Source organism: Cyprinus carpio, chromosome B6, assembly GCF_018340385.1.
Source record: "Cyprinus carpio isolate SPL01 chromosome B6, ASM1834038v1, whole genome shotgun sequence".
NCBI lineage: Eukaryota > Metazoa > Chordata > Actinopteri > Cypriniformes > Cyprinidae > Cyprinus > Cyprinus carpio.
In genome coordinates, this window is record NC_056602.1 from 21,145,524 (window position 1) to 21,162,700 (window position 17,177).

The 17,177-nt window shown below is 37.0% G+C and overlaps 2 protein-coding genes across 6 annotated transcripts in view; both read right to left on the minus strand.

The window, feature by feature from the left end:
• Nucleotides 1-917: 917 nt before the first annotated feature.
• Nucleotides 918-8,783, minus strand: atf1 (activating transcription factor 1). Its single transcript, XM_042726189.1, has 8 exons — nucleotides 8,596-8,783; nucleotides 6,368-6,468; nucleotides 6,112-6,231; nucleotides 5,891-5,988; nucleotides 2,841-2,974; nucleotides 2,415-2,591; nucleotides 2,166-2,313; nucleotides 918-2,011 (listed from the first exon to the last, which is right to left on the minus strand). The coding sequence occupies exons 2-8, from the start codon at nucleotides 6,461-6,463 to the stop codon at nucleotides 1,867-1,869; spliced, it is 918 nt and encodes a 305-aa protein (XP_042582123.1). The 5' UTR covers nucleotides 6,464-6,468; nucleotides 8,596-8,783; the 3' UTR covers nucleotides 918-1,866.
• A 356-nt stretch (nucleotides 8,784-9,139) lies between these two features.
• dip2bb (disco-interacting protein 2 homolog Bb) overlaps nucleotides 9,140-17,177 on the minus strand; it is a 32,837-nt gene continuing 24,799 nt past the window's right edge. For all 5 annotated transcript variants that reach the window (XM_042726184.1, XM_042726186.1, XM_042726187.1 and 2 more), the window contains 12 exons: nucleotides 16,482-16,603; nucleotides 16,235-16,346; nucleotides 15,770-15,879; nucleotides 15,348-15,478; nucleotides 15,016-15,184; nucleotides 14,610-14,780; nucleotides 14,135-14,196; nucleotides 13,777-13,834; nucleotides 13,626-13,700; nucleotides 13,108-13,282; nucleotides 12,728-12,851; nucleotides 9,140-12,640 (listed from right to left, as the gene is read on the minus strand). In XM_042726184.1, the coding sequence (XP_042582118.1) occupies nucleotides 12,388-12,640; nucleotides 12,728-12,851; nucleotides 13,108-13,282; nucleotides 13,626-13,700; nucleotides 13,777-13,834; nucleotides 14,135-14,196; nucleotides 14,610-14,780; nucleotides 15,016-15,184; nucleotides 15,348-15,478; nucleotides 15,770-15,879; nucleotides 16,235-16,346; nucleotides 16,482-16,603 (1,562 nt within the window). In that variant the 3' untranslated portion in view covers nucleotides 9,140-12,387. The remainder of the gene's footprint in view (nucleotides 12,641-12,727; nucleotides 12,852-13,107; nucleotides 13,283-13,625; nucleotides 13,701-13,776; nucleotides 13,835-14,134; nucleotides 14,197-14,609; nucleotides 14,781-15,015; nucleotides 15,185-15,347; nucleotides 15,479-15,769; nucleotides 15,880-16,234; nucleotides 16,347-16,481; nucleotides 16,604-17,177) is intronic.

The window sequence follows — 17,177 nt, forward strand, 5'->3', positions numbered from 1 at the left end:
CGTAGTGTCTTACCCCTCAACCTGTAGTTACTTTTTCCAACATGTTTTTCAGCCTTTCTGGTAAAATAAAAACAATATTCATAAAATTATTAAAACTATTTTATTTACTTATGGTCTTCATAAAATGTTTTTATAACTTTTGTAAAGTTATTTATCTCCAGCTAGAGTAAATATGTAAAATTTCTTTCAGTAAGCCTGATTAATTTCATTATGCACTTTTAAATGTTTGTATGAAAGAGCAATTTGTATTGAAGCTATAAAATACAAAGTTTTTGTTTAATGTAAAAAGACAATCTCAAGACTGTGTCTCACATTTTATATGACTGTATCTTGTTGCATGAGTATCCTGTCTGTAAAACACAGCACTATTAAATACAAAAATACCAGCAGGTAAAACAACAAAATACTTTCTTCTATATAAAACAGGATTTTGGGAATTAATGCAGGCCAGGATTTGTGAGTTTATGGTTAATGCATAAGCGAGCACTACTGCCGTCTAGTGGTTAGGAGGAATGCATGTCATACAAAGTAACACTTTTAAAGAAATTAAGCATACTTTAATACTTTTTCCTTCCTACTTCCATACTTGTTATAATACTATGGCATTAGCTAAATACTCAAAAAGACCATCTTGCATCCTCCAAATTTAAATTGAGACTCTTCCTTTCCAACATATGTATAGCTGATTATCTGAAGTTATGCACTTTTTCACTACAGAAATTTCTTTGACTTTGTATTGTTTTCGTACTTTTCCAAAGCCTGGAAATTGAATTTTTAAATTATGTAATAAATAAATAAAAGCTATAATTATTTTATTACATTTTCCCAAATATACTGAGTGGAGTTTTTCCAAGGTCCTCTGAGCCAAAAATCAGGCAAGCAACAAAACAACACTAAAACTGAAAGAGAGAAAAACAAAGGCTGAAAAAATATTTATTTAGATTCACTTTAGGAAAAACAAGTGACACCAGGATTTTTTTTCATCGTATACTCCCTGATTCGATTGTCTTGTAACAGCTTGACTTATAAACAGTGGTAAGCCTCAGGCCTATTACTCAGCTAAAACCAACAACGGTCCCAACCCAAGTGTGTATATGGCTTGAAGACCAATCAGACATATTACAAAGACCTGGACTAGAAAGGACATGGGTTTGAAGTCTATATAATATTAGTCTATCAATCCAGAATAAGGCTTAAATGAGTTTACCACTATTTCATGTTACCTGTAATAATAAAGCTGAAAGTCCTCACCTTAAATTCTGCTCAGTCTCTGTAGAAAACCTCTCACTAAAACTCATTCAAATAAAATATGGAATGGGGATAAGAATACAAGAGCTTCCAAAGAAGGGGGAAATGGCAAAAATTTAAAGAACATGGCAGCATGAAAAACACAATCGGATTACAATTTTCATACGTACAAGCGAATCTGACACAAGGTGTAAAAAATACCAGTCTTCTATCTGGATATATCAAAATTCAGCTAGCACTTCAAATAAAATTAACATTCAATATTCCCTGGAAACCAAATGGGTCAAGAATAAAGTGAGATCTCCCAGTGTAGACGTGCCAATGCTAGCACAAGATAACATACACAAATATAAACATCTGTTGACTGCAAATAAAAATATGTTAATGGAAAAGCGTATCCCTCTTTCAATCCTGAAAAGCATAACAGTTGCTGTTGTTTCTGGTCAATCGTTCTTAGGCTATTAGTTAAAAATGAGTTGTATAAAAACAAGCATTTGACATGAGGATTAAATGCATCCCCCATGCCAAAAAAAAGTCCCTGTGTCTGTGTTTGTATAAGCACGTAGGCAGACAGGTCTGCCAGCAAAGTCCCATTAGCATGATTGGATGGATGTCCCACTAGCCAGTTTTAACACAGTACAGGTCCTTTAATGTCTTGAGCTCCTCGATAAGAGTCTTGTTCTGATTCTCCAGGACAGCCACACGGTTCTCCAAACACTTTACATACTCCTTTTTCTTTCTGCGGCACTCTCTGGCGGCCTCCCTGCACACAGAGATTTGCAATTACACAAAAAATGCAGTTAGGCTTACAATGCAATAAAAACAACCCATATGAAAACAACCACAGGACATTGTACATCACCAACCAATTTCATCTCGCAAAACGAACCAATCCTCTTTCGCTCAAATACACCCACCTGTTCTTTGCCAGGCGTATCTCTCTCTTCATTTGCGGGTCATCGCTTTTGCCCTGAGAGCCGATAACGGGTGATGTCATGACGACGGTCTGAGGCAGCGAGGAGGAAGAAGAGCGGATCTGATAAGTTTGCATTTCTCCCCCTGCACCTATAACACAGTATCACAGCCAGAGTGTGTCCGACACCTACTAAAGCAACAATCCCAGCTGATTGCCAAATGAAAAGGTCATTTTGCCCTTGTGTGCCAACCTTGGAGCACCACTTGATTACTAGGCAGCAGAATCTGTTGTCCATCAGCAGTCTGAGCATATTGCAGGATAGTTGGCTGGCTTGGGTTCGAGTTGGTCATGGTGAGAGTCTGCAGGCCTTGCACACCCTCTGAACCAGCACTGGCCAGCTGCAGAGAGCCATTGGATGAAATCGCAACTGCAAAGGAGAAAACAAAACTGTGATGGATGGTTTATGGTATAATATTATGCAATTGCTTATTACAACTGTGCTTTAGTTCATGCTGTAAAATAATAAGAAAAATCAAGTTTGTATAAACAACAAACTGCATGGCTTAGGCAACCATTTGCTTCATTTCTGTTGCAAAATATATAGGAAGTTACCACATGATGCATTCCGTACTGCACAAAACCCATTGTATTCAAATAACATTCTGGCTTGGCTTACTATATTGGCCAGTGCTTGTCTGGTAGATTGGGGTAGGGAGTGAGACGCTTGTTATGGCAGAGGAGGTGGAGATTTCCTCTTCTCCCTCATTCTGAGTCGCCATTTCCTCAGCTGATAGATCATTTAGAATCTTCCTGAAACGCGAAAAGGAACAGAAAGTTTTTGTGTGTGTCTAAATTTTGGTTTTGTGCAAGAGATGTGCCTGGAGTTTGGCAAATATTGCTTTTTACTTTCCTCTAACTAAGGTACGGAGACCCATACATGACATGCAAGAAAAAATAAATAAATTGTGTGCACGATTTACTAATTCGTTCCCTCAATGTACTAAAACATGCATCAATTACTATTGTGTTCCCTCGATTTGCTAAATCGTGCGCACGATTTAGCAAATCGAGGGAATGCAATAGTAATCATGTGCACATTTTAGTACATTGAGGGAACGAATTAGTAAAGTTTTCTATCTGAATATGTTGTAAACTGTAATTTTATTCCATTTACGCAAATCCGTACTAAGGTTGTGTTTGTGTAGAATTAAGGACACATGAAATGGAGCACAAAAATATCCAGAAGAAAAACCTAAAATCTACACAAAGATTTTTTTTAAACAATGGGTGAAATATGCTGGTTCTGGCACTCCTCATTCCACAGTATGAGAGGCAGTTCTGTGTAAAGGAAACGTCAGTGTCAATCATTGCTCATCTCGTTTTCTAAATGAGTCAAAAATCAACTTTTTAAGGATGTGGTTAAATGTAAAAAAATTAATTTATGCTGCATTAGAAAATTGTAAATGATGCACTGGGCAATAATCTACAGCAGCCTGTCATGTATCATTAGCCAAGTTTCCATCCATAGTTTTGTTAACGACAAAGAGAATATGTGTAAAAAAAACTTTGCTGTCTACAGCCTGTTTCCATCCAACTGGCCTTTTATCGATTAAATGGTGTGCGCAATGACATCATCCCTATAAAAAAAAAAAAAAAAAAAAAAACGAATTGTGGCATAAGTTTTGGTGTATCGCAAAAAAAATTGCCCTTGAGCTATTTCCATACATAATTTCACATATACTGCGTTAATTATATAAGGTAGTAGCCTGTTCTTCATCCATTTGAAACAAAACTTTATTATATAGCCTATTAATAGTTTTCACTTGACGTCACACACTCATAGGAACGCCCACCTGGAGGGCAAAACGAAGATCGCGCCTGTGCCTCCCGCACACAGTTAAGCATTATTAACTCGACAATGCAGCCTGTTCATTTTCATATTAAAATACAGTCAGCCAAACATATTTAAAAAAACATGCCATTTTATTTTTCCTCATTTCAGAAGAAATCCTTTAAATTTACCGGAAGAACGGTATACTAAGAACAAAACAAGAATAAAAATATAAGAAGCTACTAACAAGCCAAAACAAATACATATAAAATGTTGTACTTATTGTTCCAATATTCACGTAAAACAAGATCTTCAGAACAAAATTAATCAATTTTAACTTTCAACGTACTAAAGGAACATCAAATTAAAATATGTATGTTTAAGAGGTAACTCGTCAATCTAATAATATGAATATGATTTAATGCGCTTTTGAACTACAGGGAAACGGTGCTTTAACGTGGGCAGCACAAACACAGATGCTGCCTATAGGCTAATTCTGTCATGTGACAACACATTTATTTGCGTTAAAGCCCCTTTTCTTGACAAAAACTGTTTTCCAAACAAATTTTTGCGACATTTGAAGTATCGATATATAATTTATGTGGTAAAGTTAAATGGAAAAAGATTTTTATCAATAAATGGCATTTCCATCAGCTATATTGTTCAAATATTTCAAGCGCTTAATATTTTTTCACAAAAAAATAATATGTGGATGGAAACCTGGCTATTGTTGTTTGCAAATATTGCAATCTCAATCAATTCCAGAAAAACAAAATCAAATTAAATGCTACATTTTTTTCTAATTCGAGAAGCCATTTCACTCAGATATAAAACACAATAGAAGAAAAGTGGTCACATGGCAACTTTAAAAATGTCTTGTCTTCGCTTTCTCATACAATATTTTAAATTGTTCGTCCTCAGAGTGTGTATGTGAAGTTTTATCTCAAAATACCCCACAGATAATTTTTTATAGCTTGTTGAAATTGCCACTTTTAGTGTATGAGACAAAACGCGCTGTTAATGTGTATGTCCCCTTTAAATGAAAATGAGCTGATGCTCCCGCCTCCCTTCTCAGAAGAGTGTGGATCCATAAGAGCTCATGCTCATACCGGTGTTATGGTTTAACTGGTTATGACTGTGTTACTGATCCTCAACATTGCTTCCAAATGCAGTCTATGGAAACTCCTATGTTCGCTGGTGCATCCCAACACACGACACTTTTAATGGCTCTTTGGCGTTGACATTGTACCTCCAGCAGCAACAGCAAGTAAACATAAAAAGGGGACCGCTGCTTCTCACTCAGGCCTGTGTATATGCTAATAGGGCAGAGAGCGTCACAAATGGGCGGGACTTTCACCGAGTATGACGTCATAGTCTGGAACTGCTAGTGTGGAGAGACGGTTTATGATTTTTTTTGGATTATAAAACAATGACAGAGTGAATTTTTACCATTGTAGGCTGGCTGTTTTCACATACTGCGGCCACACAAATGTTCAATCACCTCATAAAAGTGATTTTTGCATTCTATAGCACCTTTAAAGTGCAGGAGAAGCATGCTTGGGAGAAACTGCTTGGTTACACAATCACCATGAATAATGAGTTTTGTGAGCTGTGCATTTACTGAGGGAATATTTTGGAGCAGATCAAGTTCTTCAGTGTGAAAAGCTGTTTGCTGTGGTCACTGCCAAGGCCATGAGCGTCCACCTCAATGACTGGCTTTGATAAATTCAAACTTGCTACATGTGGTCAGGGGGTCTGCAAGAGCAATCCCTCTGATTCTCCAAAAACTATGCAAATGAAGGCTAGTTGGATGCCAGCTTTAGAAGTAATTAAAGAATCCATGTAATTTTGAGGTCCAGCAGACTCATAAATTATTTGCCCCTTGCTTTTTTTACCTGTAGGATGGTCGCCGAGCCAAGATCTCTCTTGACTTCTGGTTAGATGCTCCGCTGTCACTTGATTCCTGAGAATCATCGCTGTCAGATCCTTGGCCCTAATAGGAAACATTGTTTGACTGGAGGGGAAACATGTAATTGATTTCAACCTGAAGTAAAAGCATTCAGAAGTTTTAAAGATCAGGAAGTTTAAGATCACTGTATGCACGTCTGCACATTACCTGTGCTTGTGCTGGTGGAGACTGGATAACCGATGACTGCGCTGACTGAATCACACCTTGAACCTGGAACTGACCGCTGGGCAGCTGAACCACAGCCACTGGATTCCCACCCAGAGACATCTTTGTACACGATAATCATAACATGAAACAAGCAATTTTGCTGTTGTTCTTTTTTAAACAAATGCTCAGTCACACAACATGTAAATGTATATACATCATGCAAATAAATGTACATAAGTACATACATGAACAGTACCTGTGCTATCTGTGATATGTGAGAGGCAGTTATAGTTGTGGGGATGGCAACTGTTTGATCAGAGCCATTACTGTTATTCTGCTGGACCTCCTCCATTGGCACTGCAAATCAACAATGAGACAGATTTTGGTCAATATTTAATGTAGATGTGATGCTTTCCATGTACCAGTACTTGTATAGTGGGGAAGTCGTGGCCTAACCCTAAGGTTGTGGGTTCGAGTCTCGGGCCGGCAATACCACGACTGAGGTACCCTTGAGCAAGGCACCAAACCCCCAACTGCTCCCCGGGCGCTGCAGCATAAATGGCTGCCCACTGCTCCAGGTGTGTGTCCAGGGTGTGTGTGTATTCACTGCTGTGTGTGTGCACTTTAGATGGGTTAAATGCAGACCACAAATTCTGAGTATCGGTTACCATACTTGGCTGCATGTCACGTCACTTTCACTTTTTTCACTTTCACTTTCATATACAGATCTTCCACAATTTTTTAATTTTCACGTTCTGTGATTACTAGAATGTACTGTTTACAGAGATTACTTAAAACAATTTATAACCAGTTATTTTTAGAGTTGGTCATAATAATACTTAATATATTAATGTCTAGGTTATTTCAATCACAATTTCCTCACATTTCTGAAATATCTTAAATATTCGATCATTTACATACATTTTAAAGTCTTGCAAATAACTGTTTGGTAATATATATTTTTTAATAATTTGTTTAATGGAAACAAATTCCCTTTTATTCCATTTTATTTTGGATGTGCGCTTTATTTAACGTGTTTTGGACTGTTGAACAGAAACAGCCGCCCACTACAATGACAGAGCTTAGAAGTGCCAGGACAAATTTTTATATTACTCCGATTGGATTTGTCTGAAAGAAGAAAGACATATACCTAGGATGACTTGAGAATGAGTAAAACGCAGGCTAATTTTAGTTTTTGGGTGAACTAACCTTTTAATATTTCATATAATAATAAAAAAACACTTAAAATTTGAATTTCTAATAAAAAATAAAATACACATATGTGTGTAAAAATATATAAATGAAAAATTACTTGTAAAAATTAAATTAAATAATTAATAATTCAAAATTATGCAGACCAACAAAAAACATAATAATTCATAATAATACATTCAGTTCAAACAAATTCTTACAGGATGGTCGGGTGTGTGTGTGACTGGGGGTGGGGGGGGGGGGGTGCGGGGTGCGTGTGCTGAGATAGTTCTGTGGTCACCCCAGGCTAACAGTCAAAAGCCTTGATTTAGTCACAGTTTCCATTTTACCCCAACCTTGAGTCAGTACCTTCAGCTCCACCACACACACTTACACTGTTCTTGTGGGTTGCTTTCTACACATTATTGCTGAACCTCATTTATGATTTGATTCCAGTAAAATCACGTTTAATGGAAATAAATGGAATAAATGGAAAATAAAGTTACAATGTAATGGGAAAAAAACAAAACAAAGACTGCTTAACATGAAAGACACAACTCCTCCTGCAGTAGTAAATCAGATGGAGCTGTGTAGTGTTGTTATTAACAGCACATCATGCAGAACCGGATGCTAAATAACGCCCATCAAATACGCACAGTCCTCGAAAAAACAAGCAATATCGGAATCATTTCTATTTTAATAAAGCCATAATAACATTGCGAGCTATACTGACATGCTGATTCAACATTTTCGATAATATTGTCTGTTAAAAGTCCACGTTTAAAACAAAAAAAATCTAAAGCTACAGCAGCTAAAGTTAACATGCTAAATAAAAATAGACAACTATCTATGATTTCATTTTAGGAATTATCTGTCAAAATACATAAGATTCGTATTTATAAGCGGGCTTGTTTCTACTAACAACACCTAACACAAAATCTAAATAACCAAAAATTGTTAGTTTTTTAAAAATTTTTTTTAAAGCGATGTTGCAAATATTTCACGATTGTTAGCGTTTTAAAGTCTTATTCCCCCATGAGATCCTGATCAAAAGCGCATCTCTAAATAAAGCAAACCGCTGCGGTGTGTTGTGAAGCCTGTGGGCGACTTTATGCCGCGCTCTGCAGAAAGTTCCAAGCGAGTCACTGGCACGCAGATGCCCGCGTCAATAGACGTCAGCGATACGGGGAGCCATTAAAACACCTTCCCGTAACGAGTGCTACAACCGAGCGGACGGGCGCCATGACTGCAGCGCCAGAGGAGGAAGGGTACAGAACAAAAGCAACGCATTACCTTCAATCCTTTTGAACCGCTCCTGGAAACAATAACGACGTCTATAGAGATGCCAGGATTCGAGATATAATTTGTAAAGTAAATATTTAAAAATACATATAATAAACCTGGGCGGTTTCCATTGAAAAATCTAGATGGCTTGAGGTTTATTTTCTCTAAAGGCCGCAGTAAGCGCCGCCCCATAGAAGGACGTTTTACGTAAATATGTATTAAGCTTTGTGATTGGTCAATATCACTGAAACGTAAAAGAGGTCTGGGGACATGAATGAAACGAATGCAATTTTATGAATTTCTGTATTCTGCTTGGCAAATACTATGTTCACAAAAAAAATAAAAAAATAATAATAATCTAAATGTAAATAATTAAATTCAAATTAAATAATTTTATAATGAATTATTTTATGACACATATTTTACTGAGAAACAAACTTTTTTCTCCAGACAATTGGGATATTAAAGCATTGTGTTGGCCACTTTAACTAAAAGTCCAGATAGATAGATAGATAGATAGATAGATGCAGATATAAAAAAAAACCTTCAGAGATGCAAAATAAAAGCCTTTTATTATTTTTTTCGTGGTTTTCATTGGAGTATAAAACAGTTACAATAACCAATGTACAAAAAAGAAAGATGTGAACCAACAGGAAAATGCTTGCTTGCATAATCACGACTTTCATTTATATCCATGAATGACTAAAAGAAATCGTATCACAATCTTATAATTGGAATGTGATCTCTTAGTCTTGTAATTAAAAATGCTATGAGAATTGAACAAAGTTTTAATCAACACAGAAAAGTAATATGCATTGCCTAAACAAAAAAAAGTCAAGTTATTGTTGCATGTTCTCATTTCATAGCAAGCAAATAATCTGTATTTTATTTCTTGTATAGTGGTGAAGTGTGCACGTTGCTTTGCCGGATGTGTCCTTTGTAACTGCAGCTGGTTGCATAGTGTGCAAAACATTTCTTTTGTTTCCAGCACTCAGCTGGCACAACAGATTATCAATTAACTGAACCGACTTTGTCTAATTGTCTTCTTTGTTTTGTTTCTTGTCCATATTAAGACTTGGTTAACACTTATGTAAATGACAAATAAATCATTTTTATTTAAAGAACAAAATCATTGCCAAACGTGAAAGTGAATATTTATAAATGAATATCCTCTCCATCCTGGAAAGCACTATTTCCCTGAATGCCTCATGTAAAAAGCTCATTCACTCGCTTGTGCTTTCATCACATAAGCTCAGCTCTGACAGTGAGTATGAAAGAATACATTTCATGACAGCGTCTCTGATTTGGGAAAAGGTATTGTGGAACTCATCAGCAAACACATGACTTTTCAACGCAGTGACCATACATACGCATACATATACAGTACAACCCCAGAATGAGCTCAGGCTAACATACTGTAGTGGTCAGTTGTGTAAGGACTCTGAAAATAGTCTTTCAAGCCCCCACAATGCTTGACTTTATCATGCTTACATCTTAAAGGCTTGTACATACCGTAAGATTTCTGAATCTGAATTCTAAATAGAAATGCATGACAGACAGACTTCAACCCATCACATTTCTGATCAGCCAGAAAAGAAAAAACAGAAACAGAGCGAGCTATTTACAAGTCTTCAACCCCCACTCAGCTACGAAGGGATGTCAATGACAGTAGTTAATATTAATCCAAAAATCTGACAGAATACAGCAACTAACTTACAGTACAGTAGAATTTCACATCTGTACACAAGCAATAATTTTACAAGAAGTTAGTCATTCCTAGTAAAAATGTCTATAGTACAGGAGACAGCAACTGTCCTTTAAAGATCCTTTGCCAAACATGTAAAATCGATGCCTTTGTACAGTTAGGTGTTCACAAGGGGCTTGCTTGTACAGAGTCGTGTTATTTTACAGTTGTTTTATTTTATTGTACAGATGCCTGAATTCCTTTTTTGCCATTCAGAGGTTTAAATGGCTTGTCCTGAATTGTATAAGCACCTTTAGATGAGAGCAAAAACAGAGCTATACGTACCTCAGTCTGGGTTTGGTTTGGGCTTAGTGCGACGATGAGGTTTGCAGTTGGTGAATGTTCTTGTCTTGTTCTTGTCTGTTTTATGTTGAAAAGTAAACTCAAGGAATGTGTGATTTGTAAATGTAGGTACTGAGGTTAGACTGGGCACTAAGCCCTAAAAATGTGTTTTTGTATAAGTCATATGCTACTCAGTAATGCAAGTATTTATATAATACTACACATATGCCCTTGTTGACAGATATTAATAATCCATGTTACAGAATGTATCTGAATTTATCTAATAAAGTGCATAAAGGATAATAAAAAAAAATAATAGGGATGATTATCCTCATGCTGAACTTGTGGGGTTGAGGGAATTAAGTTTTTCAGTGTAATATATATATTGCACAAATTGCAAATCTAAAAGAAGAAAAAGTTATATACTTTTGGGTATTACATTGCAATTTTTCTAGAACAGCTGTAGATTGTGTACTGTAGAACTAAAACAAATTAAAATATGTAAGTTTGTAGCCAGAATAGCTCCATTTCTGAAATTTATTTAAAGCCCCAGTGGTAAGATTTAAAATGCTAAATGGTTCCAGAACAGACAGCAAACTGAGCAAAATGAGCTGAAGGCTGCAGTCACTGTAGCACATTTGTGTGTTAACCAAAACGATGGTGGATGAAACTGTGGGTTTTAACCTGGGTAAGGGCATTCTATGAACCAGAGCGTTACAGAAATGTCCTATAATCAATACTGCCCTTGAGAAAGGCACTTAACCCCAGGTTGCTCTGGAGGGACTGTGTCTGTGTCATAAGTACTGTATACTATAAGCTGCTTTGGACAAAAGCATCTGATGAATGACAAATGACCAGGGGAGTATCAATACCCCTATTACCCCAGTACTATCCTAAAATGTATCATTTTAAAGCCCTGTAACACACAGCACCATTAATAAGCTGGGTTGCAGATCAATTCTGTGTATATATTCAGAATCATTTAATGCTATATCCTAAAAGAAACTAATCTTCCATTCTTCGCTGTTGGGATTCAGAGGCATGATGTCGTAGTCTGTTCATTAACTTGATTAGCACACTAATACACATCCCAAAAGAGTTGTAACAACACTTATTTAAGATGCAGAATTTATATTGCTAAATCTACATAATTCCTCGACTTATGTCTTTTGTAGCGCATCCATCAAGACCTCCTATCATTCATTCTAGTGATCATAATCATATAAATTACAGTTTATATTGCACTTTTTAAGAATTCACTTTGTCTCCCTTTTATACTTATTCTGAGAATTGACTCCTGGAATCGATTCCATTGATTCCAAAAATTTGGAATCAGAATCAACAATTCTGGAATCAAACAACCCAGGTGAAAACTTACAAACTGAGGCTTTAAGCTCATTTTAATTAAAAGAAAATTACTAGCTAGACAGTGCTAGAATAGGAATGCATTTGAGTAGAATAAAAAAAAAAACAGCTATGTAATTCAAGTAAATTTAAATCATGACCAAGAACTGGACAGACAGTAAGTGGCATTTTGTTGAAGGGGGGGTGGGAGGGGGCGCTTTCTGGGGGAGAAGGGAGTGAGCAAAAGGGAAATTCTATTATAATATCCCTTCTCCAAGACAGTAATCTCACACATTTGTAATTTTTGTTCAATAACACCTTATCCCTGAAAAAACAGGGCCAAGTCAGTCTGTATAAGAACCCAATCCCAGTTGTGAGGCCAGGCTCCATAGCACCTTTCTGGTAAGCCTTTGTATCGCCCATGACTCAACTCACATGTTGTAGGCTACGTATATGGGGTCCAGCTGATCTGCCAGGAAGGAGTCTCTCAAGTGCATTCGCTGCTTTTCTCCTCTGGAGTTTATGGGAATGACCCCTGGGTCAACGATAACCACTACACCCACAATCAGATGGTGCTCCTCTAAAACAACATTGGTTACCAGAGGAACCAGGTCTAAAGCATCCTGCTCGGATCCGCAGAGTTCAGCCACCACCACCAGCAGATTTGTCCAGGTGAACACGGCACTGCAGAGGCGAAAAACAAAAAAGAGGTAATGGACAGCATGATTGCACAATGAAAATTAACCAAAGAGTGTGTCGCTGGGACTTTACCTTTCACCAATGCTGCGATGGGCACGTGATACGCTGGTCTCGATGTCAATTGGATGATAACGCAAACCTCTCAATTCTAAAGTTTCATCCAGCGAGCCCACCACAAACAGGGCATCATGACGATCTAACAAGCAAGATAATTTTTACAAGAATGCATGTGTTTCTTTTTTTTATTATTACTGCCCTTTAAACAGTTCAGAATCTATGAATATATTTCATGAAATTTTTTTAAACTAAAACTTTTTTTGGTGTGCATTAAAAAAAAAACAGATCTTCAATGTGTTCTCAGACTTTAGCATCCCACATACACTATTTCTCCCTTATCAATCTGTCACGAGCACTTTGCCATTAATTCATCCATTTTTATTTCTCTCTCTCACCTCCACTGGAGTCTGTGAGTTCAGTTCTCTTGACAAAGCCCAGGTATCCAGTTCTGGCCCAGAGTGTTTGAGGATCTCCAAAACTCAGCTTAGTGTTGAAGTGGTCAGCCTGCAGATTTTCCTCTCCGTATATAGTGTAGTATCCTGTTGCATTGTGGGGACTGTTTACCCAAATCTAGGAAAGAAAGTAGTGTATTACTGGATAAGAAATCTAATCTATTTTGATGGACAAAGAAAAAATCCAGGTAAATATCACATATCTTGTATTATTTCCAGTCAAACTGTAGAATTTTCAAATTATTAGCCAAATTATTATTTTTTATTATTATTACTATTGTAAAACCAGCCATTGCAAGACAAAGTAATTACTTTATTACAAAAATTACTCTCCGATGATTGCTAGTATACAAATAAAACAATATTAGAATGATTGAAAGTGTGTTATAGGGTAGTTCATTTTCAAAAAAAAGCACAAAGCTAAAGAAACACCCAATTATTATCCTCATATGTAAACGCACCTCTCCCAGGTGAGAGTCCCCTAGCGGTCCTCTAGTTTCTGGATTGACTATGATCACCCTCACACCAGGAAGAATCTAGAAGAGGGAGAAAAGGCATTAACACTATTTTCAATATCATTTATGCTTGATCCAACAGTGGAAATGTGCTTACTGTTCCAGACTCCACAAGAGGAAGTGACTGCGGCGCTCCTCGCTCTACTAACCTCACTCTATAACACACAAACACCGTCATCAGTGTTGTACAAGGAGACAGAGTGTTTATTACATGACATAATCACTAAGAGCCGGGAGGAACCAGCGCTCTGGAGCTTATTTCATATTTGACAAAATCCGGTCTCATAATTGATAGAATTCTGCATTTAAAACAGTGAAAAACTGTGATTTTTGCTCTTTTAATGGCACTAAACACAATTCAGTTTGGCCAGAAAGTGACATTTAACACTTAACTTTTAGTATTTAAACACTATTTGTTTTGTGTGTGTGTTTATATGTGTTTGTCCTTATCTTACCGGTCATGCCGGAGGGACTTCATGTCCACATAAACAGTTGAGGGGTCTGGTCCTGTGGTACCCTGTGAAAAATACAAACCCACCAAACATACAGATCAGCTACACATCAAATATTAACATCACATATCCACAACCTCTCACCAGTGCCCCTGCTGAAAAATCCAGCATATGCTGGTTAGGTATATTTTGAAGAATGGATGCTGGTTTAAGCTGGTCCTTAGCTGGTCATGTGCTGGACCTAAGCTGGTCCTGAGCAGGAGCTAGTTGCTTAGGACCACCTTAGGACCAGCACATGACTAGCTAAGAACCAGCTTAAACCAGCAAAGGACCAGCTTAAACCAGCTCAAACCAGCAGCCATGCTTCAACAGGGGCATTTATTGGTAACATAGAGATGATGGATCAGTAAGAATAGTATATATCGTTGCCCACAGCAGATGCAAAGGAAAATCAATTTGCTGAGTTCAGATAATTTACCTGCAGGCAGATGGCCAGGTTAACTCTCGACCCAAAAGCAGTGCTGACAGCCCGCATGGAGAGTCCAAGATCTTTGAACAGCTTGGAGAAGGAATGTGTGAGAGCCAAGCGTGGACGCTCCTCAGCAACCACCACACAGCTCCTCACACATGACAGATTCACTCCACGTGCCTGAAGTCAGATGGACACGAAGAACATTAGAAGAACATGTGATAAAAAAAAAAATTAAAAAAAAGATTTTATGGATCTTTTGAATCCATGATTGTATGGATCTTCTGAATCCATGGGTCTATGAAAGAAAGCCTTACAGGATTGGAACGACAAGAGGGTGAGCAATTGATGGTAGAATTGTTATTTTTGGGTGAACTATGCCTTTAATGGTGTATAAATATGCATGTGAGCGTACCTTCAGCATGTCTGTCTGTCCACCTAGGCCCTTGGTGCAGAGCTCCATGACTGAATAGGAGCAGAAGGTATCTCTGATGCGGTACTGACTGAGCGTGCCTAGCCACAGGGTCAGCGAGCTCTCCAGCTCCATAGGAGGGATCAAGATGGACTGATGACCTGAATATACACTGTAAAACACAGGCACATTTCAGGTTTATAATACCTTCAAAACATATTCATATCCATTCTGAAGAGAACAAGCCATTGCATGAGATGACACAAAGCTGTGAGTAATTTTTATGTTAGTATGAGTCATAAGTATGTGACTGTTGATGTGTATCCATCTGTTACCTCGCAAGGCACCAGAGCACAAAACCAAGTCCACAGTAGGGGTCAAGGCAGATGGTGATCTGGCGAGAGGAGTACAGCTCACACTGCAACTTTATAGAGCGACAGAGAGCGCTCACCGCCGCATGAGAAATCTGATAGACAGCCAATCAAAGAGGGGAGTCTCAAATGTACAGTACAACTAAGAGGGAGATATTTGCTACAGTGGGGTCCAAAACATCTAAGATAACACTGAAAATCAGTAAATATTATTTCAACTAAAATGTTTTGCGATTTTAAAAGAGAAAATTGCAAAACAGAAACATTTTCAATAGTGGTTTTAGGTTTCATCCATTTGAAACATCTCTGATTTGTCAGTTATTCAATGAGCCTGCTAAAGATAATTATGAAACATATCTTATTATGAATTATGAAAGATCTCTCACCTTCACTCCTGTCAGCATGCCTGTGGTTGAGACACTGAAATCCAGATAGGCGATCATCTCAGCATTGGGCGGTTTGTAGATTGTGGGAGGTCGTTTGCGAGGCAAGTCATCTGGGGAAAATTATGGACATGTTAATTATAGATATATTTCTAAGCTTGCTTGCTATGCATGTTACTAGAAGGGAAGTTTATGTTGTTATTTTATGTAACATGGAGACTTGTAAGTGCTTAAATTGACTGTATTGTGGTGATGAGTCTATTATTACACAAAACTCAAAAGTTGTTTCAATGAAAGAGCAAATCTTGATAGAGTGTATATGCTAATTTCTAATATAATATCATATTGTATTGTATCATATCATATATCATATCATATCATATCATATCATGTCACATGACCTATTATTATACAAGCAAAGTATGTTTTGCACAGCAGCTGTATTGAAAACTGACTGGTGTGTGTTACCTGTGTCTATTATGATGGGCCATGTTTTTATGTTGACTGTAGCTGCTGCTTCTTTAGATCTGAGAATCTTCGTTAAAACCTGAGTAGTGAGAATGCAAGCAGCCTTGCTGACCTGAGAAAACCAGGAGAGATGCAAGAAAAGTGAACAATGTTAGAGTTTGGCAGCTGAAGAGCCTTCACTACCAAGCAGTTAAAAGAAAACACAATCAAATCAAGGTGTTCAACAGATGCAAACACACAGACTTACATCAATGATCATGCGTACAGTTGGCAGAGTGGCAGAGAGGTTCTGTGGGTGTGGAGGCCTCACGGTGACAGGAATACAACCAGCATACAAACAGCCATAAAATGCTGCGATCAGATCTATACCTGCACACACAAATAATTTAAATGCAAGGCAACATTTTTAATTGTGTAAAAAAAATCATTCTGTATTTCTGTATTTTCTCATGGACTGACCTTTAGAATTAAAGACTGTTTTAACAGTGTTTTATTTTTTATTTTTTGTATTATTTCTTCATAAACAATTATATTATTAATTCATATTTTAAATTAGCTTTTATGTTCACATTTTGAGTTTTCATTTTAATTTTTAGTTTGGTTTAATAATTTTGCTATGTGTTTTTATTTAGCTTTTCATTTTTTTCAGTTATAGTTCTAAGAATTTAGTACTTCAACTTATTTTATTTGCTTGTCAAGACAACATTTCTAATTTTGTTGAAGTTTTCTAATAATCTAATATTTATATTTCAGCTTGATTTATTTATTTGAATTTCAATAGTTGTAGTTAAAACAACGACACTGTTTTTGCTGCTTTGCCTATAAAGGGGTCAAGAACTGAGAAACCGAAGTTCCCTTGATCTTTTGGCATATAAGAGGTCATTGTACTATAAAAACATCCTATTTTCAGTCTAAAAACAGCAAATATTGAAGCCAGTCTGCC

What these genes read in the sequence shown, in the direction of transcription:
- atf1 (XM_042726189.1), bottom strand. Translation starts at nt 6,463, where the DNA reads ATGGAGGAGGTCCAGCAGAATAACAGTAATGGCTCTGATCAAACAGTT. An exon ending in ACATATCACAGATAGCACAG is followed by an intron (nt 6,232 to 6,367) that starts GTACTGTTCATG and finishes TCGTGTACAAAG; the next exon opens with ATGTCTCTGGGTGGGAATCC. An exon ending in GACAAGCACTGGCCAATATA is followed by an intron (nt 2,592 to 2,840) that starts GTAAGCCAAGCC and finishes TCTCCTTTGCAG; the next exon opens with TTGCGATTTCATCCAATGGC.